The 26,761-nt window shown below is 48.6% G+C and overlaps 13 protein-coding genes across 13 annotated transcripts; 6 read left to right on the forward strand and 7 right to left on the reverse strand.

Moving 5' to 3' along the window:
* Positions 1-186: 186 nt before the first annotated feature.
* Positions 187-1,626, reverse strand: EJ05DRAFT_481127 (uncharacterized protein). The gene has a single exon (XM_033745000.1). It carries the CDS (start codon positions 1,208-1,210, stop codon positions 377-379), a length of 834 nt encoding a protein of 277 aa, XP_033595079.1. The 5' UTR covers positions 1,211-1,626; the 3' UTR covers positions 187-376.
* Positions 1,627-4,244: 2,618 nt separating this feature from the next.
* On the forward strand, positions 4,245-4,957 carry EJ05DRAFT_270804 (uncharacterized protein). Its single transcript, XM_033740355.1, has 2 exons — positions 4,245-4,564; positions 4,629-4,957. Exons 1-2 carry the CDS (start codon positions 4,450-4,452, stop codon positions 4,859-4,861), a joined length of 348 nt encoding a protein of 115 aa, XP_033595080.1. The 5' UTR covers positions 4,245-4,449; the 3' UTR covers positions 4,862-4,957.
* Positions 4,916-5,634, reverse strand: EJ05DRAFT_490767 (uncharacterized protein; the record flags this gene model as incomplete). Its single annotated transcript, XM_033745916.1, has 2 exons — positions 4,916-5,171; positions 5,225-5,634. 2 exons carry the CDS (start codon positions 5,632-5,634, stop codon positions 4,916-4,918), a joined length of 666 nt encoding a protein of 221 aa, XP_033595081.1.
* Positions 5,635-9,100: 3,466 nt separating this feature from the next.
* Positions 9,101-10,935, reverse strand: EJ05DRAFT_495230 (uncharacterized protein; the record flags this gene model as incomplete). Its single annotated transcript, XM_033746239.1, has 5 exons — positions 9,101-9,267; positions 9,318-9,486; positions 9,536-9,594; positions 9,651-10,389; positions 10,426-10,935. 5 exons carry the CDS (start codon positions 10,933-10,935, stop codon positions 9,101-9,103), a joined length of 1,644 nt encoding a protein of 547 aa, XP_033595082.1.
* Positions 10,936-11,578: 643 nt separating this feature from the next.
* Positions 11,579-13,252, forward strand: EJ05DRAFT_515516 (glycoside hydrolase; the record flags this gene model as incomplete). The annotated part of the gene is made up of 5 exons (XM_033748608.1): positions 11,579-11,796; positions 11,851-12,194; positions 12,245-12,860; positions 12,911-13,035; positions 13,089-13,252. The coding sequence occupies exons 1-5, from the start codon at positions 11,693-11,695 to the stop codon at positions 13,250-13,252; spliced, it is 1,353 nt and encodes a 450-aa protein (XP_033595083.1). The 5' UTR covers positions 11,579-11,692.
* A 667-nt stretch (positions 13,253-13,919) lies between these two features.
* EJ05DRAFT_505881 (uncharacterized protein) lies at positions 13,920-14,658 on the reverse strand (the record flags this gene model as incomplete). Its single annotated transcript, XM_033747751.1, has 2 exons — positions 13,920-14,042; positions 14,089-14,658. The coding sequence occupies 2 exons, from the start codon at positions 14,656-14,658 to the stop codon at positions 13,920-13,922; spliced, it is 693 nt and encodes a 230-aa protein (XP_033595084.1).
* A 1,198-nt stretch (positions 14,659-15,856) lies between these two features.
* On the reverse strand, positions 15,857-16,373 carry EJ05DRAFT_271131 (uncharacterized protein). The gene is made up of 2 exons (XM_033740357.1): positions 16,224-16,373; positions 15,857-16,173 (listed from the first exon to the last, which is right to left on the reverse strand). The coding sequence occupies exon 2, from the start codon at positions 16,128-16,130 to the stop codon at positions 15,897-15,899; it is 234 nt and encodes a 77-aa protein (XP_033595085.1). The 5' UTR covers positions 16,131-16,173; positions 16,224-16,373; the 3' UTR covers positions 15,857-15,896.
* Positions 16,374-16,978: 605 nt separating this feature from the next.
* On the reverse strand, positions 16,979-17,465 carry EJ05DRAFT_490771 (uncharacterized protein; the record flags this gene model as incomplete). The annotated part of the gene is made up of 3 exons (XM_033745917.1): positions 16,979-17,146; positions 17,196-17,366; positions 17,403-17,465. 3 exons carry the CDS (start codon positions 17,463-17,465, stop codon positions 16,979-16,981), a joined length of 402 nt encoding a protein of 133 aa, XP_033595086.1.
* A 239-nt stretch (positions 17,466-17,704) lies between these two features.
* On the forward strand, positions 17,705-18,321 carry EJ05DRAFT_490772 (uncharacterized protein; the record flags this gene model as incomplete). The annotated part of the gene is made up of 2 exons (XM_033745918.1): positions 17,705-17,708; positions 17,933-18,321. The coding sequence occupies 2 exons, from the start codon at positions 17,705-17,707 to the stop codon at positions 18,319-18,321; spliced, it is 393 nt and encodes a 130-aa protein (XP_033595087.1).
* Positions 18,322-18,664: 343 nt separating this feature from the next.
* Positions 18,665-20,035, forward strand: EJ05DRAFT_542512 (uncharacterized protein; the record flags this gene model as incomplete). The annotated part of the gene is made up of 2 exons (XM_033749723.1): positions 18,665-19,897; positions 19,972-20,035. The coding sequence occupies exons 1-2, from the start codon at positions 18,786-18,788 to the stop codon at positions 20,033-20,035; spliced, it is 1,176 nt and encodes a 391-aa protein (XP_033595088.1). The 5' UTR covers positions 18,665-18,785.
* Positions 20,036-21,690: 1,655 nt separating this feature from the next.
* EJ05DRAFT_481134 (uncharacterized protein) lies at positions 21,691-22,510 on the forward strand. Its single transcript, XM_033745001.1, has 2 exons — positions 21,691-22,165; positions 22,218-22,510. Exon 1 carries the CDS (start codon positions 21,922-21,924, stop codon positions 22,129-22,131), a length of 210 nt encoding a protein of 69 aa, XP_033595089.1. The 5' UTR covers positions 21,691-21,921; the 3' UTR covers positions 22,132-22,165; positions 22,218-22,510.
* A 1,400-nt stretch (positions 22,511-23,910) lies between these two features.
* EJ05DRAFT_430419 (uncharacterized protein) lies at positions 23,911-24,141 on the forward strand (the record flags this gene model as incomplete). The annotated part of the gene is made up of 1 exon (XM_033741549.1): positions 23,911-24,141. A coding segment is annotated over one exon (231 nt), but the record flags the coding sequence as incomplete, so codon positions are not given.
* Positions 24,142-25,279: 1,138 nt separating this feature from the next.
* On the reverse strand, positions 25,280-26,084 carry EJ05DRAFT_481135 (uncharacterized protein). The gene is made up of 3 exons (XM_033745002.1): positions 25,963-26,084; positions 25,557-25,874; positions 25,280-25,497 (listed from the first exon to the last, which is right to left on the reverse strand). Exons 2-3 carry the CDS (start codon positions 25,601-25,603, stop codon positions 25,374-25,376), a joined length of 171 nt encoding a protein of 56 aa, XP_033595091.1. The 5' UTR covers positions 25,604-25,874; positions 25,963-26,084; the 3' UTR covers positions 25,280-25,373.
* Positions 26,085-26,761: the final 677 nt, after the last annotated feature.

The raw sequence follows: 26,761 nt of genomic DNA on the forward strand, positions 1-26,761 counted from the left end.
AGAGATACTCTTAGGTATAGCTAGCTATATACCCCTATATTTAAAAGCGCTCTAGAAGTATATAGAGAGGATATTAAGGATCTATAGTATTATATATTAGTTATACTATCTCTTAAATACTATATAAGCGTAGTATAGGAGTAGTATATAAGAATATTAATTATACTTAATCGTGTGTGTTGGTGACATGGGCGAACATCGGGCGCCAAGCTATGGATATACGGATGGACGGAATGGGTCGTCCCATCCATTTAGCCCCGAATTTCCTCTAGTTAAAGTCAAGACACACGACAACAGCGAGAACCCAAATTTTTGGAATTCAGTCGATCAAACGCACGCATATACCTTCTCATTAGGCTACTTGACTTGCTGTGTGTCAGGCGCATCGCCCAGTGCGCCTCAGACACCATGGCGACCGCGTGGCCCCAGGAAATGGTTGGGGTCTTCCCCCACTGCTGGGACGATTAGACGAGTGATGGTCACTGCCGGCATGCGTGCCAACCGGGGGCAGCTGAGGACCTGGCTCCGTGGTATGAGGATAGTGATGCGGGGCCGGATACGAAGTCTGCGGGGCTCTTGTCGTGAAGCTGTGGGGATATGACTGACTGCTGGGATGATGGTGCTGCGGTGCAGGTGGTACCTGAGAGTTGCTGATGGGAGGAGGAACACGATCTAGATGAGTGGGTGGTGGGCCGACGTGTGGTAAATAGGCGTGGTGGATTGCGTAAGTTCCATGGGGTGTCGCAGATGGCGTTGGCGGCCAACCGGGCTGCTGCGGAATGTATGTCGGGCCCATGGGAGCACGTTGATACGGCGACCCAGCATTGGGCTGAGGTGATCCTGCGGAGAAGCCAGGTGATGCCATAGGAGCGCGTGTCACTGTTGGCATATTGACTTGTGGGTCATTCACAGTAGACTCCGGATACATGTTTTTCGGCGGGCGTATGTGCCTGAGGTTTGGATCCGTCGATGGTTGTAAGAGATTTGAAGCAGATGGTGAAGATCGGGCATAGTAGCTGATGAGGCGCAGGTGTTGGCCACTCGATGTGGTTATGCTGAACGATTGTTTCATGAGTCCGTCTGGCTTATGCCGGTATCCATCAGGTCCCCCCCCCTCTGAGTCGCCGCTTCTTGCATCAACCTTTGGACTTGGTTTCTTCTGGGGCTGCGGTACTGTAGCGTATCCATTTCCTCCTCTCTTGCCCTCCATTTCACGATAAGTGAAGAAGCTCCTCGAAACTCTGCTAACGCTCCAGGATTTCCCGTCTGTCCACCGACGCATGCCAGCTTCTCGCTCATCCCAGACGAACACCGACCCTGACTTGATCTGTTACCTCTCTTTTTCGGACAATCTCCGCTGGACACGAGGCAGAAGTCCGATTCGACATGCTTCGAAGAGAATGATGGCGTCTGCGAGAGTCTTGACGTGGCCGTTGTAAGTCTCCATTTGAAAAGTGGTACGCGTGCGGCGCGTCGACCGGGAGGACGGTTACAGAGGCTCTGCGCAAGTTGTAGTGTTAACAGGCGTGGGAGTTCTTGAGTAGGGTGTGAGAATGCTGGAAGCTGAGATGAATGGAGCACAGTAGGATCGATATGACAGAGACTGCGTTTCGATGTTTGGGGCAACTTCGACTGCGTAGTGCGGGCGGTAAAGAAGACGGTTCGTAGCTGGGTATGTGAAGGGCGGAGAAAAGGTAATGGGAAAAGCCGTGCAATGGTTACCTACCGGCCAGGAAGCTATATGACTAAGCCGATAGAGAAGACATTGTGGTGTATTTATTGGTTATGGCGGCGCAGTACGAGTAAAGTTGTCCCACTGCTCTTTAACACAACGGAGGAGTGAAACCCAGTGTTTTCGTTAGGCGTTGGTATGTTGGCGCAAGCGGATTCATCGATAGCAGTTTTGGTTCTAGGCCGGTGAAGAGCAGGAAGTGTTCCCTTGAGGGCTTTCTGGAAGGCCGCCAGCAGCGCAGCTCAATCAAACACCCCGCGCTCCAGCCTTTTGTTGCCGACTTCAATCGTCGCCAGGAGGTTGAACAGGAGCGCCAAGTCACCCAGGAGATGCAGGAGGTGCGGCAGGTTCAAGCACCGGGGCATGCCACGGCATTAATTTCGTCACGGTATGGTATCCACTCTTGCGTCCCCCAAACGGGGAAAGCAGTCTCTGCGGGTAGGCTGGGGGTGTAGTTCTCTGCTAGAGAATTCCACGGGGGTCGTGAAATGCTTTCCAGCTGGTGAACGGAGTCGACCCCCTCGAGATTGGCACCAGGCTTGGCCGCAAAGCCCCCCAGCATCGTAAAACTACCCTTATCATACTCATTCTCCCTTCGTTATGAAGCTCCTCACAGCACATGAAAATTGTCCTACATTATTACCCTCATGTCTCCATCTAATCATGAGAAGCAACCAAAACCACAAATCGACAGTACGGTCTCAGGGCGTCAGGCCGTCTGATGGCAAAGGGGACTTGGACCTACAAGCAAACTGATGTCGGTCAGCAAGCAGGTACATGGTGATTTCTGTCCACTCATCTACGGTGACGACGTTGTATTGTTTCTCATGCTTAACTTTCAATTATGGTCATGGTACGTACGCCTTTGGAGAAAGAACCGTAAAGTGCTGCCCTCGCTATTCATGATCAAAAGTACCAAACAGATAAGCAATATTCCGCACATATATCCCCAAGATTGTGGCTTCACAACTCTGCGACTGTACGCCGTATTCGAAATTTCCTCGGCGACAGGCTCAAGGTGCTTTGGGGAGAGTCACTGCCATTTCCAACCACGTTTTCCCAAACTGGGCACCAAAATCTAATTGAAGCATGTTTAGAGACTTCAAGACTTATTCCAGCCAAGATCAAATTGAAAGTCCTCGACTATATATCACGGCAAATAACACCCTGGACCCCGGCTTTTCTCCGCTGCGAACTTGCTTTACAACGCAGTCGTGTACAACGAGGCCTAGGGAAGATTGCCCTTTCAGAAAAGGCTATAGAGCAAGTTTCCGTCCCAGAAGACACGATTATGAGGACAACGCTGTACGGCATGCTCAAGCGCTGAAAATGCTATATCGGTGGGCGGAAGACCATAGAGAGCAACGCTAGTCTGTCTCTGTTCGTACATAATCTCCACAGGGTTCTCTATGGCGATTCCCCATATTTGAGAACCATCAATTCAATGAAGTTGGTAAGCAAGTAATGCTAATACGCTCCGGAGTGGAGTGTCACTCCGCCACTCCGGATCGATTGGAGCGACGCTCTGGAGTATATCAGGCCCGGTATTGTGTGGCAAGTATCGTATCCCGGGCCGACCTTCTGAAGGCGTTTTCGGAGTAGTCTTTCCTGGCTCCTCGTCTCCTGAACTGGCTTCAATGTCATATTGATTGGACCAGGCGTGACTAGAAACAGTGTGGTTTGTTGGTTGTGCTTCGCACACTGCTTTATCTCGCCAATTCACTAGTTACATTCAAAGAGGACTGTAAGGATGATAAGCGCCGCATTGTATTTCTCTTGATCGATATTAATACCTCGTCTCTGTGTGCTCTTTAATCTCGCGGCCTCGGCGTCCTCCTTGCTCTCTTCGCCGTCGGCTGCCCCTTGAGTGGGTTAGAGCCCTGTCTGCTCCGCTTCTGGCGTGCTGTTACTTTACCCGAACAGAAGCTGCGTTGTATTGGGACGCTCTTCAGCCAGGGTAAAGCTGCTCTTGGCAACAGTGTGGTGCCAAGAGCGGCCTCACCCCGGCCCAGGGCACTCTCAGTGCATCTAACTGTTTCTTTCCCAATGCGATCATTCACCAGAACGTGTCTGCCGTAATAGGACTCGCCGCTTGCCTTCTCTCTCGGACACACATACTCAGTAACCACAAGCATTTAGGGGATACAAGAGGGCACAATGATAGATAGGTGCATTATTGGTCAATGGTCTTCCTCCACCACCCCTGACAGGGTGACGCAGTATACCAGCGGCTGGTGTGCGACAAAGCGGCACGGGCAGCTTCATTCATGCATTGCTCTGGCGGGCTAATTACCGACCATGGTATACGAGATCAAAAGCAAGTCGTCGCGTTCGCGGCTGCCTTCCGACCTTGTTTCCTTTGAGGGTCCCGGGGCATCGAGTGGCTTGTATGCATACCGTGAAAATCATGACGAGTCAGAAAAGAAGCAAAACGCTGCTTCGCTGATCGGATGCTGCAAGCGTATGGACTATCCTCACCGTCCAGGTTCCTGCAAAGCTCGTGGCTGCGGCGCAGTAACAGATCGAAGGCTTACGATTATCCGTATTGAATTAGATTCAGACGATATATCTACGACACTACTTCCAAGAAATGATGCGGCCTGAAGCTCCAGATCAGAGCTGCTAGTTTCTAACACACGACTTGATTCTTTTCACTTTTCACTCCTCAACTTTTGTTCCTGGTGCACGACCCTCTCATCTTTGCAGTTATCCACATAATGTTCTACGATCATGCGGCCGCACGGTATGTCTCATACCAGGAAAGGCTGACAAACTTTTGCTTCAATTGGGGATTACCGAGCCCACGCTGGTATCGATGCTCCGAACAGCGCGGTATGCTGCCTTTCATCTGCAAAAGAATCCATAGTGATCCACAATCTGACACACCAACTTTTAGGAAGACGCACAGCTTGGTCGAGTCTTGTAGGTATCGGTCGATTTGCATTCTCATGTCGTTTCTGGTTTGATGTCAACTATATCAAAAATGCTGACGATGACGCTGCTGAGTTGGCTTTGGGGTACCTTGAAAGTAGGTGCCAGTTCTGGCGTAGGTCATCGCAGAGGCGGTTCAGAATCTTAGTAGGATATAGCAGAACATCTTACAGTGTCTTTCTGTTTACACGCACATAGCTGCCGTACATCGTCTGCAAGACTGCCTGAGTGACTTCTGCCGTGTTAGAATGCCTAATCCCAGAGCCGTAGCCGAAGCTCAGGATTCGACTTTTTGGAATATCCTTGGACAGGAACTCCAGTATCTTCCTGTCTTGCACTTATGATATCGGATTGTTGTGCGGGATAGTTGGGTGTTGATATCCATTCCGTCAAAGAATCCACTTGTCTCTTCTCCTCAACGCTCCAAAACGCGTCTGTGTTTTGCTTGACCGCCTGGGTGTCATTTTGCACTGTATGAATGCCAGTCTTGAGAGCCTGAGATAGCTTGCTAAACTGGTTAGTATTTTATGTTCGGTCTTCGACGGAAGTACAAAAACGTACAGGTGGTCCAGCTCCAGTACGATCTGCACAAGAGTCTTCAAGCGCTCTATCCTCAGAAGAATGCTTTCGATTTCCTCCTTCTTTAACTTCCACATAATGGTCTGCCCAAGTTTGGTGATCCCACTCTCATTTGTCATGCTGCCTTGAAGCTCTTCAAGCGCTTGTTTGTATCGATCGAGGGGGCCATTACTCGCGCTGAGGGCGTTGATAGACCGATACCAAGGCTCATCATAGCCTCCGCCTTGTAGTCGAAACCTCAGGTGGATGAGCAAGGTGGACAAGTTCGACAGCTCAAGAGTACACCGTTCGCGGTCCGTCGAAGCGCCCTTCGGGTTGGTAAGCAATGAGAGCACCTTTGTTGTTAGCTGTGGGATAGTGATAACGCCGGCTGTAACGCTGAGAGAATCCATCGTGAAGATTGTGAACGTCGGAGAATGAGCATTTAGACGCCATGGCATATCCCTCAGAGAAAGCCATGTTAATTAACAGCAGCAACGCTAAGAATGTGTCACAAGGGGTGCAACGCACTCGTTGAGGTGGTACAGCTCTTGGCAGCCTTACGCTGAATCAGCCTGCTGTCGAAATCTTACGGGGTTGGTCGCATAAGCCTAATGAAGTTCTAGGAAGGGCAATCACAGGATTTATTTTGTACGTAGGTGTGAGGGTCAGTCATCTCAGTCAGACAGACGCTACCAACTTCATCGAGCTTGAATATCCACTCACTACAAGATAAAACTATACGTTTAACTATACCGGCCTGACTTTCTTACGCCGGGCCATCATTCCAGTACTTGTGCCCGAGGATCTCTGACGCCATTATTACGAAAGTCGAAAGCGCTGCAGGAATCGAGACCGTCGATGGTATGGCTCAGGCTATTGAACAGATTCTTCCAAAGAATTTGACAGTTAGTACGAAGCGGTACTGCGTTGGTTACGAAGCTGAACTTAAGTGCGATAATCTGCCCATCAAGCCATCATCGATCGTACCGACAGACTCAACAGGCATTATACAGGCGATAAGCCCAGTATTAGACGAAGTCTTCGGCCAAATGTCTAAATTGTCTTAGCTGTCGCGATTGGACAGCCAAAAAGCGACGTAAGTTAAAGCGAGATTGGCTTATGTGGTTAACGTGGGCAATTGGCTTACCTGCAGTATGTTTTATTCTTTTCTGTACAATAGTCGGTGCATTAAGCAGCGCAGCTTCTGTCGTTCGTATACTTCCGTCGACTCCCTGGATGAAGTTTAATCTTGGTCCATTGAGGGACTATGGAATAGCAGGGCTAATCTCCCTCTCCCTCTCCGGCACTTGCCAGCTTGGTGCACCAAGGCACATCGCTTCTGTACAGCCCGGTAGACGATGGCGTCACGACACGTTATGCGAGACTGCCGTACTTAGCGGCTCGAAGAATTCATTCGTCAGCGGTGTCCACATCTCCTCGAAGAGCAGCGACTACGAGCATCTTGACCGGGTTCTTAGTTGGTGTTCTTAAATCCAGGAGCCGGAAGCTGTCCCGCGAATATGCCGCTTGGCCCAACAGAGTTACTATCAGATAGTTCACAGTGTCATCATGCTGAGCCGTCTAATACTGAGCCGTTAAATCCACTAAGTCGCCGCCTGGTATCGGCTAAACTGGTAGGCCATGGATACTGAGCCATGGAATCGCAAGGACCTTACGCACAACGCACAGGCTATCCTTGCTCAACGGTTCACGCAGCGGCTCGCAGACCCATATCTTACTAGGCAGGAGAGTGAAGAGCTTCCTGCGCGCTCTCATCACTGCAAGGTATAATGCAGTTTATCGTCGAAATGCCACGCAGCGTTTCAATCTGGGAACTTCGGTGGAGTAAAGCGTGACAAAGTTGATTGACAGTCCTGTCTAGTCCAGCTAAGTAAGACCTGAGCAATATATATTTAGTCTGATCAGCTTGATTTAGTCCGTGTTCCCATTCATTGCTCTCACTCCGAGGCAAGTGGCTGCGATGAAATGTAAGTTATAGAGATGTAGCAGGAGTCCTACATATAATAGGCATGGTGACTAGAAAGAGAAACGTTTGATCATATGCCCGCCAGGTACAAAGATAAGGACGAATGGGAGCTTATGATGACGCAGTAATAACGGCGAGAAGATAGTAGCCCGTATTGAACTGATACTTGGCTGTTGCCATCTTCTTTCGAGTACTCGTCCTTTCCACCCAATGCTTGAACACACTTGTGATAACCTTGACTTTTCGAACATCATCAATGAACGCCTGCCATTGCAGCCAAGCCGTGTTGAATCTGTGCACGTCTTGCGATGTGCTTGATTTCTGCAAGCTATAAACGCCAAAGGATCTGGGGTGTTCATACTCTGGACTTTCTCGTTATCAAGTATGAGCCATAAGAGAGTACCGAGTCGCAGATTTGGTAAGGCTTGTCGACAGTGCGAAGGCCAGTCTACTTTGGGGCAGGACTTCAAGATGAAGCCTAGACAAGTCCACTTCTGAAATTCTTCGCTGGAAAGGGCAGGTGCAAGCCGATGTGGTTTCATGATCAGCTAGCGACTAGTCACCAGGCCAGCATCTCCATGGCTCGGTTTCACTCGTAACGATATCAGCGCTCAATAGTGTAGTGGCTCAGGTCTCTTGGCTGACAGATCTGAAGATGCTAGTAAGATGAAGGCGCTGATCATCTGGGAGAATGTAGTAACAAGGCCAACAGGACCAGAACTACCCCATTCCGATTTGCGTAACTCCAAAACTATTCGAGACTTGCCCCCGTTCCAAGAAGTTTAAATTGGTTTAGAGAAGAGATAGGGATGATGTGAATGTATGAGCAGCAAGATCTCCGAGAGATTTCGCACAGTCCGTCATAGATATAAAGCTCAAAGGCATCCGAAAGCCATTCCGCCAAGTTGAGGGGTTTGTAAGGCCGTTGTGGCTTTTTCTCGCCTGTTTATGACGCTTGGAGAAGTCAGTCTCATGTATAATGTCGGACTGGGACACACACTGAGTTATAAGGACATTTGGGAGAAGTGATCTCCGTAGCAGAGATCGCGTACGTGTGGACCAATGAAAAGGCTGACGCGATATGTCTGGCTTACCTGCTGCGTCTGATGTGCTCCTAAACGGCCCCTTCGTGCTTACGGGAGAAGTAATGAAGAGCTCAATGAGGATGGCGACTTGCAAGTTCCTAGCATGGTCACCTACACTCCTACCCAGGCAGATCATATTCATGATAGGGATGACCACAACGAGAATATATGGACTGCTAATGGAGTTGTCTCTTTTAAGCACGGCTTCACGAGGTCGGGACCCATGCAGCTCGACAGGAATGCAGAACTAATTAGGCCTCCGAATGTTTTACCCAACCCAGTCATGACTGGGGATGCATCGACCACTCCTCGAGTCCACTAAGAAGAGCAGCCACTCCAGCAACATCCCGACTACCAAGAAGATCATCATTCGTAATTATACCGTATGTCCGCCGTGAATGGAGCTCGTCACCTGAATCCAACTCACATATCAATGCAGGTCATTGTCTGCAACACAGACATGCTCCTTTCGCAAACCGATGTCTTTGTACAGGAGCCAGGCAAAGGACACATCGTGCCAGGTGCAAAGCCAGTGGTATTGATTGCCGAAAATAGACAGACCAGAATGAATGCACGTAAAGAAGGGCTCACTTCGGTTTCCAGCGCGATTATACGAAAGCTTCTGTCATCACAGGTGAAAAGACCCGGATGATAGAGGAAAAATGAATGAAGCTCTTCCCTCCTTGGCATGACTCTCTCTATCTTTTACATGAAGGTGTCATCTGCCATGAACCAGTCTTCTCGCTACGTAGTCTAACTGAGAGCCTCGTAAAGAGTTGACTCTTCGCTAATATACATGTGACCTTACACTGCTTGTCCCCGGTCTTTCTGGTCGGATCCAGTCTCCCTTGCCGTATGCTTCTTTACGCTTTGATAGGGGCGGAAGTCGAGCTCTTCAACCACAACTCCTCGGTCTGCCTCTTGGCAGACAGCCCTACGGATAGCTTGATTGGTCAACTTATCAACACACACTGTTGTGTAATGTTAGAAAGTGCTTCACCTTCTTCTGAGCAGCACTTACACAACACGATGGTACGGCCTTTGCGCTCGTGCAGCTCGTGCGCAATAACACATGGCGTATCCATAGCGCAGAAGGTCTGCGTGATCCGAAGACCAAGGCGTTTGATATCTCCCTTGACCGTTTTCCGCGATAGGAATTCGCCACAGACGAAAAGCTGTATGTTGAGGATCTGCTTCCCCGTCAGCGGAGCCTGGTTAAGCGATATTACCAAAGCTTACCAAGTCGCGATCTCTTGCGAGTAAGGATTGCATAGTCTCCTGTACCCACGCCATGTGGACTGTCGCATAGGTTAGTTATCTCGCTTTGGGGTTTCTCAACTACTGAGCGACTCACGCTCGCAATCCATTTGCCAAAACAATTTGACTCCTCGCGCCTTGGCGTCGTGTGCATCGTAGTTGTCGAGCAGTTGCGCTACGTAGCCGATCTGGCCAATGATTCCAGTCCCTGTCGCGAAGAGTAAGACTGTCCCATACCCGCTCAAGTCCAATTCACGCCCGAAGGGGCCTTCGACAATTGCGCTGTAGCCTACGGCAGCCTTCAGCTGAGGTCGTGAGAGCTGACGAGTAAACCCTTTTCTTCTTTGAGCAATAATTGTAATGATCGTCTTGTCATGCTCTTGCAATGTCTGGTATATGTAGAATGGGTGAGACTCCAGGAAGGCCAGCGAGCTGGCACTAGGAACAGTGATATACACGTACTGTCCCGCACGCGGCTTCCATGAGCGAGCCAAACAAATATGCAACTGGACTGTGTCGGTCAGCAGTATATCATTGTGACCTGTGCGATGATAGACAACCTCATGCATTGTAGCACAGGGCTTTGCACCGCCTCGTGCAACGTTGCGGTACAGTGCATAGGCAAGGCGCATCATGTTTACGGACAGGTAGATGCCAGCCGCAACCACAAGATACAGCAGCGGCGGCTTGTGATATTCCGAGTTATTAAGATGCAGTCGCACAGCAATACAAACTGCGAGGAACAGAACCACGTGGGCCTTCATGAACCATTCGTAGAAGTATACGCGGATTGGACCTACAGATGATAGTAGTAGGAGTGCCATTCCAGCTGTAGCCTGTTACACAACGGTCAGAACGAGATAGGACTCAACCGGAAGACCTACTGTGAGGGAAGCCACGTTTGGAGCTTGATTCATGGGGTGAGTCTGCAGAGCGAGAGCAATCCCGGCGTGGGTGGCGGCTTCCAAGATGGCCAGGACTCCAAGAAGATAATGCACACGGAAGTATAGTGGCAAGGGAACCAGAGCAAGATCAGCCACTGCATTCATTCGAGCCCCCATGGCAAGACATGCTACATTAATGACAGACATGCGTGCTGTCCGGCGCGAGACATCGGAGTAACCGTGTACATGCACGGCAGCCGATAACACGTTGATGAGGAAGACTAGGACCAGTAGTGTCGCGTGTGAGTGTGGAATCGAGTGCAGCAGCCGGATAACCTGCCCCGTCTTATAGCAAGCGCGGCGAAACCATCTAGCTACTGGGCGTGGGTAGAGTGAGCGTACAACAAAGAGACATAAAGATGTGGCGAGGATAACAGCTATTGCACCGCCAAGAACGATTGAGTACCAGAACGTGAAGTCCACGCTCTGGAACTCCATAGCAAGTCTAAAGCGCATGCAGCAGTAACCGTCGCTTTTCGAGTGAGCTGGTGAATCCATTAAAGGAGTGCTCTAGCCAAGGTCAGTATTTGGCCCTGTTCTATTTAAGGAGCTGGCCTTCACCAGATAGGAGCATATACAATCGGATAGGTCCTAGATTAGGATTGTATATACCTAAGTATAGCCTGAAATGAGGCACCGGCTATACTTAGGCATATACCCTACTTTATTCAATCTAACACAATCAATCTGACCAATCGTATTGAGACTGTACCGTCTTGGCACTCATTTTGAGGCGTGGATTGAGCTTGTATTCTCTAACAAAATTTTGGCCCAGATTGAGATTGCATAGATTCGGTTTGTATATGCCCATCTCTGGCTTTCACACACCAGTATAGCGCGCACTATCGATGGTAGAGCCGCCCAATACTTAAGCATAATCAGAGTGTAAATATCTACTAAAGGCAGGCAGAAAGATCTCTCTAGGGTCGTAGGATTGTTCGTGTCTCACGACGACAGCAGACATAAATACACTGCACTGGTTGTGGTCCGGCCCATTTTTCTTCCTGGTACTAAAGATAGCCGTAATGTGGAAGGGCGCTCAAGACGCTGCACACTTTGCGCGGCTGCACACTTTGCGCCACTGTCTATCCCCCAAGAGATGGTGGGGCACCCTCGTTCCCCTCTTCCACTGAGCTTCGTGCACCGTATCTAAACCCCTTCTCTCAAGTGTAACACTGCAGCATCTTCAAAAGTTATGCTAAAGTTTGCTCTCCCAGTGATTCTGACCTTCTTAGGCATAGCGAGAAGCGTGTCCCAGCAAGATACTCAGTCACCTCGATTGGTCATGTACTATGATCAGTAAGCATATCCTGAGGCAACTTCAGGAGGCGCACAACACTAAACAGGTATCAGATGGCATCCAGATGCTTCGATGGATTTGATATGTTCCAAAGGAATCACGCATTTTATATTGTCGTTCATGCTAAGCCACCACCTTAACAACGAAACACTCGATCCACTGTGGACGGCTGGTGAACCTGGCCATAAATGGCATGTCAATGCGTTGAAAAGCCTGAAAGTGAATTGCCCCGATGTCCAACTCAGTCTTGCGATTGGCGGATGGAACGACGACCCCGAAATCGGTTGGCGGAAGACCATAGAGAGCGACGCTAGCCTGTCTCTGTTCGCACATAATCTCCACAGAGTTCTCTATGGCGATTTCCCCATATTTGAAAACCATCAATTCGATGGAGTTGGTAAGTAAGTCCCTTCAAACTTCCTGTTGGAATGCTATTGATCGCCGTAGATATCGACTGGGAATATCCAGGCGGGAATGCTGTTGACTACAAGAGTAGCCCACAGGCCGCAGACCGTTTGCTCGGCGAAACGGACGGTTACGTCAAGCTTCTCCAGGCTATTCACGCCGATCTATCACCAGACGGAAAACATTTGTCCATTGCAGTTCCAGGAAGGCCTAGTGACATGCTTGTCTTCGAAGACAGTGCCAAGGCTAAAATGATATTTGAGTCCGTGGACTTCGTCAATCTAATGACATATGACCTTTACAATCGACGAGATAACATCACCGCCCATCACTCCTCGGTGGAAGGCACCTTGGCTACGGCGAACGCATATCTCGAAAAGGGACTACTTCCGGGCAAGATCAATCTCGGGTTTGCACTGTATGCTAAGTGGGCTCATGTGAGCGGCATCTGTACTCAGCTGGGTGGGCTTGGCTGCGATACGTTTGCCCTGGAAGACAGCCAAGGAGCAGATACCTTTCAATCCGGCTCCATGACTTTCGAAATGAAGAACACGTTAGACGTCCCTCAGAGCTTCTCTGTGCCGGATGGTGGTCGCTGCGGCCCTGGTACAGGAGCCAAATGTAGTCCGGGCTTCTGCTGCTCCAGCAAGGGCTGGTGGTGTGTACGATGCCGTTGTTAATGCTCTAGAGAACTAACCCAAGTTCTAGTGGCGACACTCCCGAGCACTGTGGCTATGGTAGATGCAATCCTCCATATAGCGGCTCCGACAGCTGCCAAGGTCCTGACCTCTGGAAATCCTGGAAAGCCGCGCTCGCGGATCCTATAGACGACAGTCATCGCCGTCGACAAATCCTTCTAGTATCAGTCAGGTTGATCAACCAACAGGCGTTGTAGTAAACGTAAACGCCGGCAGCGAGCCACTGCAGTCTTCACCGTCGAAAGAGTCTCCACCAGATGGTGGAGTCGTAGACTTGGTGGTTACCCTAACAGCAGATTTTACGCCGCCTCCTGTGGTCACGATCGTAACTTGGATAACGCAGGTGGGCTAGCTTTGCATCATTGGGCCCTGATTCCCCAGACATTATTGAGAGTCACATGGAATAGAAATGACGGGTTTTGACTTGCTGTAACACGGTTTCTGATAAGAACCTTCACAGGAAATTAATGAAGCTCTTCCCTCCTTGGCATGACTATCTCTATCTCTTACATGAAGGTGTCATCTGTCTCTCGACTTAGCGACTGCTCACGAACATTCGACCTCAATGTAGAGCAGTCAGATGCATCCGACAATAAAGTCTCTTTAGAGAGATAGAGAGGTATCTTAAATGGTTCTTAGAAGAGGGCCCGTGCGAAAACCGCGTCAGGTTCTAGGAACACCACCTTGTTCCTCTTCTCCAAGAAACTAGACCCTCTTATTATAGAGTAAATTAGAGGGTATAGAGCTTAAAAAATATATAGGATTAATCGCCTTACTCTACTCTATAAGTCTATATAGATATTATTATATATAGACCTCAATATAGAGTTAGAGAGGTAAAATAACCATCTAATTTGGGTGTGTGAACACACGCGTGGAATCGAAAAATGCCGAGCGACTCAGGTTCTAGGAAAACGACGGATGGACAAACGGATTGTCGGGTCGACCGACACCACCATTGCCGCGCGCGCGAAGCGAGAAAGGCACAGCCGTAGCGCAGGGTCGTTTATAATTCCCCTTTAGTTCGCATTGAGTGCCGCTAGAACGAGCGGAGAAGACTGCAAAGTAGCCATTCGGCCACTCGGGACATCGTCATCGGCTACACGTACTTGCCAGAACCCTGAGTATCGGGCACTAAAGTGCTGGAACCATGAGGAGCTCAAGCCGTGCTACCTGCTCAGTGGGTACACTTGGGACACCACCACAGTCACTACTATGAGGCTCATATGGTCTCCATAAGACGTCCTGCAACGAGTCCCAGCTCTGAATGGTGTATTCATGATCGATCAACTGCGCTGGTCGATAGTCCAGGCTTCGTAGCTCTGACTCTATCAGGTAAGGAGATCCATTGGCGCCTGACATAAAGTCGCACGACCCGGCAGTATCTTGTGCAAGATCAAAATCATGTAGATTTAATATCGATTCTGTAGAGCTCTGGGGGGGATCCCTGCTCTCTTGCTCTCTAGCCCTCTTTACGTTTTGTTCCTGGTATAGCTGTTGTATGTATTCGTCGACGTACTTTGAGAAGAGAACCTGATCATGGTATTGCAACAACGACTCCTTGATCACGGATTGGCCCATCTTGAGGTCCCACCCCTGCTCCCACAGTCCCGGATGTCTTTTTCTTAGTATGTCAAGACGGCTGCGCAGAGATGCCAGTGACCTTCGTTGTTGATACTTAAGGGCGTTTTGGAGGGTAGTAGCGCAGTCTTTGAATGTTTTGCGACCAAATATCTTGAAGAAAGCGAGTAGAGCCATTTCCAGCTCAGTCCAATGGTGATAGGCTCGGGAACATCGTCGAGCCCGAGATCGTTTCATGTCTCAAGAGTCTGGTAATCGAGAGTTGAGAAAAGATCGAAACGATCGCCTTGCTAGAGTCGATGTAGATATTATAATAGAAGACTCTTCTATAGAGGTAGAGAGGCAAACTACTAAGCGCTAGCCAAGTACAGCCTTGCATGCCTAGACTTCATTCGCGCGCAGTGCCTGCAGTGGCGATTTCAAGTCTACCAGTCTTTGTTCGCACGTTCGATGCAAGCCTTATTAGAGGAAATTGTCTGCAGTCAGTCATGGTCATCAACACCTAAAACAGCCCGAGAATCTCGCCAGATCCTTGAAAGTGGGGATACAAAGAATCCTTGGCTGCACTCTCTCGTCAGCCCGGTCTACTCCGGTACGGCGCAGTCTATCGCACCTCCTTTGGCTGCCTAAACTAGGAGCGCTAATACAACCGGGTAAGACATGAATGGCTCTTCTTCACACCTAGGCATTGCTGGGAGGCTATCCTTGACGGAACGCCAGAATAATCAACAAAGGCATGGCGACTGTGCCTCAAAGCCGTCCCGTACTGGGCTAATGCATCAGAGATAACGTTACACGACACTTGAACGATGCGGTATACCCCACATATCTTCTTTCTTGCATAGATTAGACGAGCGAATGGCCATTAAAATTGCAGCCGGACTGTCGGAGAAACCGCTCGTGAATGCAGACTAATTACCGTGTCACAGCTCGTAAGGCTACGACTAGCGCCCGTTATGCGGCTCCTTCCATCTTAGCCCGTCGCGCAGTCTTTAAATTTTTTTGCGGCTAAATATCCCGAAGTAGGCGAGGAGAGCTATTACAAGCTCAGTCCAGGAGTAGTAGAGTTAGGGGCACCATCGATCCTGAGATAGTTTCATGCCTTAAGAGTCTAAAAGAAAATAATCTGCGTAAGGCGGCTTAATATTCAAACCAGGTCATAGGGTAGCGCCACGCGGGCAGAACAAAGCAGAATATCAAGGGCAGCGATTTAGACAGACGGCTAATTAGATGATCCTCCACCGTCCTTGTTACCACGGTGCCGCCATGGCGGGTAAAGTCACGCGAAGCTAGAAATGTAAAGGAGCCGTGGGAGCTAATTACCCAGGAGGCGCTAGTTACAGCCTGACACCTTCACTCGCATTTCTTGCGCTATCGCGCTCATTCGACTAGGCGTGTTCCGCGTAACAATCACATCATGCGCATAATAGGAAATGAAGTGTGACATCCATCGGCTTATCGATAGGGGTGCTGAATATCACACTATTCTTCATTCGTATTTCGACTGATTTTAACATGACGACCGTGATGATCACTAGAGCCGATATTACACATGTCTTAAGAATGCCACCTATATCCCGACGCAGTCTCTCTACAATGTATCTACTACTGAGCATCCCATACATTGTTCCATGGTGCCTTGGGTGCATCTAACTAAAGCTTGTAGCGGAGATTGATTGACAGCATATGTCTCTAGCTTTGTTAAAGTTGACTCATAATCTAGAGATGTGGCGATAGCTTACTTACTGCTTCTGCAGGCAAGGCGGCAGCTGTCTCATTTCTTTGTAAGACGGAAGTATCTGTTCCTAATCGCGTCTTCGCTGCGAGGGCGGTTCGAGAACTTTTCGTTATACAACTTTACAAGCTCCCCCCAACTTATGCTCGGATTCTTCTCTAACATTGTGATTAGCCAAGCATTTTCTTCCTCTGTCCAAGCAAGTCCGGCCATGTCGAAAGTAATGAGTGCTTAGCAGGTGGTGTATACATAACACCTGCGGGTACTGTACAGTAGACTGAAGGCTTTATAGGTTAACCAAGTCGTCCGTCTTAACACCTGCACATGTACGGCGCAGTATGGTAGTGACGCTACACTAACGTGTACTCGCATTCCGGCTTAATGTCGCTATCTACTAGAAGACTGTCTGTCAGAGGAGGAACTTTTGCTGAGCCATGATTTTGCCGAGCCATGATTTTGCTGAGCCATGATTTTGCTGAGCCATGATTTTGCTGAGCCATGATTTAGTAGTAGCAATCAATCTTACTCTAAAACTTCGACTGGGGTAGCCCAGGACTTTTTGTACCTACCGCGTATAGACGAGTACCTACGTGCCTTCGGCCAGTCAACAGTGTTTAGCAGGAGGACTTGACTTCAGGGTTCTGGCAAGTACGTGTAGCCGATGACGATGTCCCGAGTGGCCGAATGGCTACTTTGCAGTCTTCTCCGCTCGTTCTAGCGGCACTCAATGCGAACTAAAGGGGAATTAAAAACGACCCTGCGCTACGGCTGTGCCTTTCTCGCTTCGCGCGCGCGGCAATGGTGGTGTCGGTCGACCCGACAATCCGTTTGTCCGAATTCGACGTAGGTTAAAAGCTGGCTGCTTGCGACAGCATATGGTAGGATACGAGGAATGGATAGCTGTCCTATGTTGCCGTTGGTGGTAAGAGACTATGCCTATGTTAGCTTTGTCGCCACTTGTCTGCGCATAGAGCTTTACCTGTCTCAAAGTACTGACGGTGAGGTGTGCTAGGCACAGGTACCATATCATCTGAGAGTACTCAGGCTCATCAAGTATAAGATAGCTAAAAAGTGTGCTGAGCCCGCTGCAGGTCATTTTCAGCTGACTGGTCGCTGCGTGTCGGAATCGAAGGATGAGAGCCATTCCACACTGGATAAGCAGTAAGAGAAATAGAGAAGAATATACCATGCAATCGAACACAGAACATAGAAAGAGCGGGCCGAACAGTATTGAGACATCTTGCGGCATGTTAGAACATCCTATAGGGAGTGGTTGGTGTTGCTTCTATCAATTTTATAAGGAAGAGTAACGTTGGGCTGTACATATCTATACTATTTTTAGAGCGAGGGCTACCTCATCCATGCGCATAAAGAGCGGCGGGGCGGGGGGCGAAGCAGTACCTTACAGGCCGATCCATATTAGGACCGCAGTCGATATATTTAGACGTCCCCTTGGACTAAAAAGCGAACGCTGCTATCGTGGACGGTATGTGTCAGCGGGCCACACTTTTTTTTTACCGAGGGCACACACCTTAAAAGCATACTCATATATATTAAACCTACTCCCCCCCTCTCTAAATATCCCTCTCTTTATATATAATACGTGCCTATCTATATATATTTTCTCTCTTTATATAATAGCGTAATAGATAGCCTATCTCTAGATAGAGATTATCTTAAAATATACCTCTAGTTATACCTAGAATAATCTCCTAGCCTCTTATCCCAAGCCGGCTGATCCTCCGTCCGTAGAAACAATAACAAAGCGGCCTACAAAGCGCAGGCTAGACACAAACAAGAATTTGCCGGTACCAAGACTTGCACAGATGATTGAGAGGAAGATGTCTGAGAACTTCCAGCTAAGAGAAGAGTTGCAGTGGGAGCGAGACCGCTTCTGGTCAAGCTGCCAGGCAAAATCATTCCTTGCAGCAGAGGTTCAAGCCGTGGTAGAGAACCTTCGTCAGATCCTAGCCGACTTCGAGCGGCTTGTCGCACCAGAAGATGCTCTGAGCCAGCCTAGAGACTTGCCTTGGAGCGAGAGCGATGAATGGGACATTGAAAGGGCGCAGGCTCCACGTGCCCAACGCTGTGTGGCATTTCACTGAGAAACTGCATTATACCTTGCAGTGATGAGGGCGCGCAGGAATCCTGCCTAGTAAGATATGGGTCTGCGAGCCGCTACGTGAACCGTTGAGCAAGGATAGCGTGCGCTTTGTGCGGAAAGTTACTTGCGTATTCGTTTCCGTCGGCCTACATAAGTCCGTCATGGTTAAGTAGCATAGATTAAGCTGCGAGTTTCGGTAGGTGACAGTATACGGACTGGAGGGTTGATTCTCGGGCCACTGGCAAGATGAGCTGCCAAACTAGTGGAGCCGTATAGATACTGAGCCGTTAAACCCACCATACTGAGCCATGAGATCCATCAAGGTATCGCCGCTGAGCCGTAAATATACTAGGACAGTATATATGTGCTATCAGGCTCGCAGGAGCCTCTCCTCGAGTCTAAAACGAGTGCAGACCAAGCCCAGTCAGTAGCGATACTATGACACACAAATTATGCTACTAAACCATGACGGACTTATGTAGGCCAATGGAGACGAACACGCAACCATGCTCGCAACAGAGCGCTTCATGCTGGAGTCACGACCACTGGTATGGATACCATATATCTCCAGCGTATGGCTCACGCGAGACTGTCCATTCGACCGCGCCGCAGTCACTCGAAAGAATAGAGTACTCCGCTGCCAACCCTTCAAAGCCTCAATATTCTTCATATCTAATAAGGCAGACGCCTGTGGGAGACACGACAAAGGAGAGTCAGTCTTGTAGGATTGCGAAAGATTGCAAGAACTTTCCGCACAACGCGCAGGCTATCCTTGCTCAACAATTCACGCAGCGGCTCGCAGACCCATATCTTACTAGGCAGGAGAGTGAAGAGCTTGCTGCGCTCACCGATCTAAGTGTCCGTCAAGTACAAGTATATTTCGCTAATGCTCGTGCGAGGAAGCTCTGTCGAGGACAAGCGAAAGCATCTGCAGGTACCAAGAGTGTCAAAAAGCTTGGCAAAGATTCCGACTTGTGTTCTCCACATTCGAATCTCGACCCCATCCAGAACTACAGACCACCGAAGAAGCGTAGACTGAAGAAATCGCAGCGCATTCAGCCTGATCTTACCGCATCGCTACTCCGGACACCGTCTTCTCCCGATCACATCTTCCAGTGCACTTTCTGTGTGCAGGACTTCAAGCGCAGGTATGACTGGGAGCGACATGAGCAAACTATACATCTCCGCTTGCAGCAGTGGATCTGCATGCCCGAACAGGCTGTAACATCTTCATCAATCGCGAAGAAGACTCAGTGTGTATTCGGTGGAATGAACAGCCCCACGTCTTTGCATCTACAGTCACACGACCTGTGTCAATGTATCAAGAAGGAAGAATCAAGACGTACGTTCACCAGGAAAGACAAATTCATTAAGCATATTGAAAATTGCCATAAGATTTTCAATCCGAACGAGGATATCTTGTCGCGATTTTCAAAGCCCCAGATCGAACCCAGTTACTGGTGCGGTATTTGTGGTTATCTTCTGAACTCATGGAAGCACCGTGTTACGCATATCTCGGAGCACTTCAAGCGAGGCGAAGACATGCGTTTTTGGATGGCTGTCCCAGGTGCTGTGCAGTATGTTAGTGGCACGCAAAGGCTCAATCATTCCTTCATCGTATATGGAGCGAATCCACTGACATAGCCGGTAGTACCCTCACGCTCAGCTCTCTCATAGGAAAAGCACAGCGCCGAGGTGAACCAGGCTTCCACTGATTGCTCCAAGCAGCCCCTTGATGTTGAATCGGGACATGGGTTGTCAACTGTATGGATTAGGCTAGGCTCTAGGCGGGAGGGATAAAGACCTACAAAGACGTTCGATGCTGTGAATGTCGTATCAATCCCGATAGTTGCAAAAACCATCGCAAAGAAAGCGTAGTGCCAGTAGCTGGCTCCTGGGGGAGCAAGTATGATGATCGCGAATCATCTGGATTGTATTCCATGACCTTACACTTGATCTCAGCTTGCGATGCACCCCGTTGTCGAATGCCTGCCGAGTTTAGCTCCAGTTAAGACTCAATTATTTAGATCGTTCTGTGGATGAGATAGTTCCAGACACTCACTGGGATTTGATTACGACGTTAGGCTTGGTTAGAATACTATACATTTGGGTTACGAAGCAGAAATCAGCATCGAGGTCGACGGGTGCGCAAGACTTCAATCAAGCGGTTTATTGTATTTTTACATATCAAGCCACACAGACAATCGAAACGCCCAAGATTACGTGGAATATAGAACGCGGAAATAATGTGTCCGAGAGGTCCCCCAAAAGAAAACGTCATATTTTCGTAGTTCTTACGGCAGCATTCAACCAAGGATGAGAGCACTTGCGTGTACGGCTGCCCTGGCAATGTCCCTCCTTACGTTGGCAGTCGCAGCAGTGAATCCTACATTATACTCACCGAATTCTAATGCTATGTCTCCGACGCAGACGAGCAATGATGACAAACGATCACGTACGTATATACTTAAATGCAGCTTCTATCCAACTACTTACACATATATAGTGCATCGCCTCGGTTTCCACGGATGCCATGGTTACCATCACGGGCGTCCACCCCCGGACAGTCATTGCTGATTCCATGTTCGGTGCCCTCGCACACTACTTCTAGACTCTCAAATTGATCTTGGAAGGGAGTTAAACGATGTTTTCTGTGCGGGGAGGTCCTGGACAGACCTGAGCCGTCTTTGCTTTGTGTAATGTAATGATAGTTAAGATAGGAGGCTATCACACACAAAAAGAGACCAGCTGCATCAAGGCACCGTATATTAGATCCTGGCTGCATAAACATGTGAAATCGCAGGAGATGTCAAGAAACGTGAATTAGAGGCCAGTTTTCTTTTGTTATGCCCTCTCAACAGATATGGCGATTGTAGATATATACGAATCTTGCATATGTGTTGGTTTTTTAATAATGCAAAAGACAGTGCAAGGAGTGCGAAGTGTGTTCACAGAGCACTTTAGTCTACCTCGCGGTATATTTGAACCGGGCTGTCAGTTCTAGTAGTAGAATTGAAGTTGAGTGAAGTTTAGTAGATAGTCTGTCTAGAGTGAAGAAATAGCGTAAAAATACGGTAAATTTAAGTCTATATAGAAGATTTTCGTACGCCTAGACGACTTTTATATACCTAGATATATACTTAAGAGTACTAAGTCGTCTAAAACGTCTATTCGTTAAGTAACTATTAATACTCGATGGAAGTTTTGGCCCGAAAAACCAGTTCTAGGCTCTAGCGTAGGTCATCGCAGAGGCGGGTCAGAATCTTAGTAGGATAAAGCTCAGGATTCGACTTTTTGGAATATCCTTGGACAGGAACTCTTTCGGCCAGAGCACTGCATTGTTTCAGCACTCACTTTACCTCTGCTTTCTCTCCACAATACCACGTACTTAACCCATACGGCGCCATATTCACGGGTTTTGAAGGGTCGAGATTGTCAATAGAGCTTGAGCTGACTTGTACCGTACATAATCGGGAAGTACTAGTTATATTGATAGGACCTGACTTCTTTTCCAAGTCAAATGCTCGAGCATCCAGCCGAGTAGAACAGAGCTGGAGCTGATCTATCCAATACTCTTCCTGGGTAATACGAAGCTCGAGCAATGCTACCTGCTCAGGGAGTCCATGATATGGGTCTATCTGGACGACCCGAGGCTCACATTCTCTCCAAGAGATATCTTCTGACGTGGTGTTCCATGTTGCGGTCGTCTCCTGCAGCGACTCCCAGTTTTCTTGTTGGAACTCGATTGGCCACGGAGATTGACATTGTCCCCTCAGAAGATCCAAGTCCGGCTCGAAGGAGTATTCATTGACGTCAGCGAACAAGTCGGAGGAGTTGCAGAATGCCTGGATCGTGTGAGTAATCCAAGGCAGACGTCGGAGATGGGGGCAAGTCCACTTCTGAAATGCTTCGCTAGAAAGAGCAGGTGCAAGCCAATGTAGTTTCATGATCAGCTAGCAACTAGTCACCAGGAAAGAATCTCTCACGGCTCGGCTTCACTCGTAACGATACTAGCGCTCAATAGTGTAGTGGCTCAATAAAGTCTGACGGCGCAGTAAAGTATGACGGCTCAGTAAAGTGTTGCTTCAAGAATTCGTGCCTCTGTAGTCATGTTGTCTAGAAGATGGCGATAAGCTCCTAGGTGGTACAAGAGTTTCTCAAAGATTCATATGCATGATGCACTGTACTTTCTTACTAGCGGACGCTGTGATTGATGGAGAACAAGCACTGTATTGTTTACTGAGTCCTCCGCGACAGTCGAAAGGCTCACTGCTAATCAGCTTAGTAGATCTTGTTACAGGGCCGTAAAGTACGAAGACTCGCCTAGAAGTCGGTCCACTGGTTGCCTGCTTACTGAGCCTCAAACGTCGATATCCCAGAGAGGCGTCCTGCGCGCCCTGTAGCTCTCATCACTGCAGGAACCAAGAGAGGGCGTGTGGCATCAGGCATGATCCATCGATACTTCCCACTGTGTGCATGCCCATTTCTCCATCGAAGGATCACAGAATTCGCTACGAGTCGTCCACGGTAGATGGCAAAACTCTCGGAGATGGCGTCAATGTTGAGTAGTTATTAGCTTGCTACGTCTTCCTACAGCTGTCCTACGTCACGACAATTAGCTACTTATTATTGACAGCGTGGGCTCGGAAGTTCTTGGTTTTCGCCTACGATGATCGCGAATCATCTGGATTGTATGCCATGACCTTACCAGGTTTAGCCCCAGTTGAAGCTCAACTATCTAGATCATTCTGTGGATGAGATGATGTCAGACATTCACTGAGATCTGATCACGATGTTATGCTTGGTAAGAATACTATAAATTTGGGTTACGAAGCAGAAATCAGCATCGATTGTAGCAATCAACTATGCCGAAGCCATCAACCCTAAGTGAACCACTTCGCCCAGCAGCTCTTCATATAGCTCAAGGGGAGGTCCGGTGATAGTAGATGGGGTTAGGGACAAATACCACGATCGATGACTGCACCCATAGCCGCTGCCAGGGCAAGGTCGACTCTTACTTGCTCTAGTGATGACCTGACGAGCCTCTAAACTCGAACGAAGGGCAGTAAGCATCTGGGAAGAGCTATCCATGGCCTACACACGGAGTAGCCGCGTCCAAGCCCTCAACGGTCGTCGTGCCGTCAAAAGAGACTACTCGCCACGGATCAGTTGTGCAAAGAGGGGCCGGCAAGAGCCCACAAATTACAGGTGATTGAACATCCGCTTGTTAATTAGGGACGAGCGGATTATTAGTCAAGAGACACAGAAGACACAGAAGACACTAACCAAGATACTATCGAGAATTCATCCATCGGGAAAGATGATGCTTATATAGTCATGATACGATCGAATGTAACCTTGATAAAGGGGCGCCATTCGTGTATGAAGGTCTTTGATGCTGAGAGATCCTCAGTTTCGCTCTCTTTACCGATGACTCTAAGCTTGGTAGTGAAAGTAGCGTAAATAAAGATCGCCCAATCCTTCACAGCTCTGCTACTCTCTCGAAAAATTTCCCGACTGGATCATGGTAGTAATCAATGTATTTATCATGACAAAGTAGTGCGGGCATAATATAAATCGAGTTGATGAGATTGTGGAGCTGCTGCTCGATAGTGGTGCTGATGTCAACGCGCAAGGTGGACGCTACGGCAACGCACTTCAAGCGGCTTCATGTAGAGGCCACGAGCATACTGTGAAGCTGCTGCTGAACAAGGGCGCTGTTGTTCACGACAGTGCACTCCAGGCAGCTGCAGATGGAGGCCACCAGCAGACTGTGAAGCTGCTGCTCGACAAGGGCGCCAATGTCAACGCGCAAGGTGGATTAAGGGCCTTGCGTGAAGGGTGAACATAGAATAGGAACTAGTACACATCAAATCAGATCTAACCCGGCTAGAAGGCTAGATCTGGGGAGCGAATTGGAAACCAAGCCGACCTTCCAGTCAACAGGGGTCTGCAAATTTAAGGGATTTTGGATCGTTTTTTGACCTTTCTAACCTCCAATACCCCCATATTCAACCGACTATTTGAAATCTCATCTCACCTCCAGGTTAAAACCCGAGTGGAGGACTGTGGCTTCGGGATGGATGAACTTACTAATTTTAGGTATGGTTGGAGTTCAAAATTGACATTTTTTGAGCAGCAAGTATTTTTCGCCCAGGAGGAGGTGAGTACGATTACTTGGCACTCTGCGACGTAGAGTCAGACGATAGAACCGCTGGAAAAGGCGGACGAGTCGAGGACGTATATAAATGAAGCACAAAGAACACATGATGAGATTCACGATACCAAACTCTTTCCAATATCTAGACTTATCCAGGCGGGACTGTCTACCAGTAGCTCTACAAACCATGCTGCCAGAATCAGAGGTGACAGACATGGTAAGAACACTATGGAACTGATAACAGTGCAGCTCCATAATGCATTCATTTGTATCGATCGCGATATTCAAGAGAGATGTCTTCCGGTTCGTACAACTGAGGGGATAGGGACCTCTTGACCGAATGACTTAATCATGTCGTCCAATCTCTTTGACGGCCTCAATGAAATGAATGGTTGGAACCCTGGCAGATTACCGAGCCATATATCGCCTAGAACACTGCTGGGTCCATTGATAATTATGTCTTGAATATAGCTCTTCTCGAACTGAATCGCCCCTTCGATATGTTAGTTGATAAAGGTTCCGCTACGGCTATGGACTGGGCTGGCGAGAGGCTGGGTTTCCGGGACTTCTAGACTGAAGTGATGATATATGGGGGGTTCCAATTTTGGCCTTAAGTTGGGTAGTATTCAATTATATATTGGGTGTTATTACGCGACTGTAAGACTGCCAACTTTGATAAACGGTGGCAAGATGGCCATGGACATGATGGGAGAGAGAGAAGCGAAGTTTGATTGACTATGGGCTTTGCGAACCTGCTGCTATGGAACCGTGGGCCCCATTGTATAGCGCAGGACATTACCAACGAAGTTCTCCAGACAGAATTTCCACGAGAGCAGTGAATGTGATTTTCAGCTGTTCCTCGTCCGTATTAATCGTGCGATCTGGTCGGTTCTCTAGTAGTAAAGATTCAAAGTCTTATACACGGTGCTTCGGATCTTTCCGACTCTGAGTTTTAGGATGAGAGTGAAGTAGACGCAGCCTCTAGTCCAGCCGTGGCAGCAGCGTTTAGTTAGAACACTAGCTGGTTGGCTCGCTATGCAATCTCATCATGCCCCAACGTCCAATGCATTGCTTCAGCAGAGCGCCACGGAACACCCATCTCCGGTGCAATCTTCTGCCACATTTCTTCTTTGAAGCTAAGATTGTTCTGCGGCGATTCATCGACTAGTGGCGTTTGTGATGCTGTGCGCTTGATGTAGAGGCTTCGTAGAGGTGGAGAAGGCAATCCAGAGTGACCTGAGTTGTAGTGAGGCGGTCCGTTATGATGGGCACCGAAAGATAGGGGTTGAAAGGCGTTGTTATGGTGAAGCTTTTTAGGTTGTTGCAGAGGCTGAATAGATAGAGAATGTGGAAAAGGTTGCAGATTTGATATATGCAGGAACTGGTACGTAGGAGATTGATGAGCAGAGGTCGCAGTTGGCGAAACTACGGATAGAGAGTTGGTGTCGCATATGCCCAGGCAGGCGTGCAGTGCGGAGTTGAAGTCGACGTCGAAGTCAGCTCAAGTCTGCTTACGCGGGCCGCGGAGCTCGTCGAAGAGGTGGTATGCTTATTGGCAGCAGTCTAAGACGCAGAGTCTCGCGACTCGAGAAGGAGTGAGATATGTCTCTAAAAGTCTCAGGCGCGGGTGAAAGGAGTCGCAGTGTAGCAGTGTTCAACGAGGGTTTCTCAAGCGTCCAGCTGTATTATATGTACTATACGAGTCGGCTATTATACTTTATATCTAAGCCGTCTTACTAAGTAATATAGAATAAACTTAAAGCACGTGTATATCCGTAGCCTATAAGGTTAAAAACAGTCAAAAACAGTCAAAAACACTTGTAATCAGTGTTGTTTTGAGCCTGCAAGGTCAAAATCAGTCAAAAACACGTGTAATCAGTGTTGTTTTGAAGCTTGCGAGGTCAAAATCAGTCAAAATCAATCAAAAACACGTGTAACGCAAAAGAAAGCATGTCGACTTAGCTAGATGAAATGCCAAATCTAGCCCCTGTATATTCATATATGTGCTGCTTCGGAGGCGCGGTTATGCTCCCTCCGACTATCAAAGCTATATACTGCTCTTGGCAACAAGGTGTTGCCAAGAGCGGCTACTTTCGCAAGGTCGCCTTACGGCGCTGCAGTACCGACTCGAATCACACCGAGAGTTTCAAAGTGTGGTCACGGTGGCGCTGTGGATATGCCGGTCACAGCGCAAGCCATGTAGCTCAATGCATGAGTAGGAGTGTAGGTGACCATGCTAGGAACTTGCAAGCCGCCATCCTCATTGAGCTCTTCATTACTT

The sequence above is a fragment of the Pseudovirgaria hyperparasitica genome (assembly GCF_010093815.1).
Source record: "Pseudovirgaria hyperparasitica strain CBS 121739 unplaced genomic scaffold EJ05scaffold_39, whole genome shotgun sequence".
Lineage (NCBI taxonomy): Eukaryota > Fungi > Ascomycota > Dothideomycetes > Acrospermales > Acrospermaceae > Pseudovirgaria > Pseudovirgaria hyperparasitica.

What these genes read in the sequence shown, in the direction of transcription:
- EJ05DRAFT_481127 (XM_033745000.1), bottom strand. Translation starts at nt 1,210, where the DNA reads ATGGAGGGCAAGAGAGGAGGAAATGGATACGCTACAGTACCGCAGCCC.
- EJ05DRAFT_271131 (XM_033740357.1), bottom strand. Translation starts at nt 16,130, where the DNA reads ATGCACCCAAGGCACCATGGAACAATGTATGGGATGCTCAGTAGTAGA.
- EJ05DRAFT_481135 (XM_033745002.1), bottom strand. Translation starts at nt 25,603, where the DNA reads ATGTGGCAGAAGATTGCACCGGAGATGGGTGTTCCGTGGCGCTCTGC. An exon ending in GGTGTTCCGTGGCGCTCTGC is followed by an intron (nt 25,498 to 25,556) that starts TGAAGCAATGCA and finishes CCAACCAGCTAG; the next exon opens with TGTTCTAACTAAACGCTGCT.
- EJ05DRAFT_270804 (XM_033740355.1), top strand. Translation starts at nt 4,450, where the DNA reads ATGTTCTACGATCATGCGGCCGCACGGTATGTCTCATACCAGGAAAGG. An exon ending in TCGATGCTCCGAACAGCGCG is followed by an intron (nt 4,565 to 4,628) that starts GTATGCTGCCTT and finishes ACCAACTTTTAG; the next exon opens with GAAGACGCACAGCTTGGTCG.
- EJ05DRAFT_481134 (XM_033745001.1), top strand. Translation starts at nt 21,922, where the DNA reads ATGCTACCTGCTCAGGGAGTCCATGATATGGGTCTATCTGGACGACCC.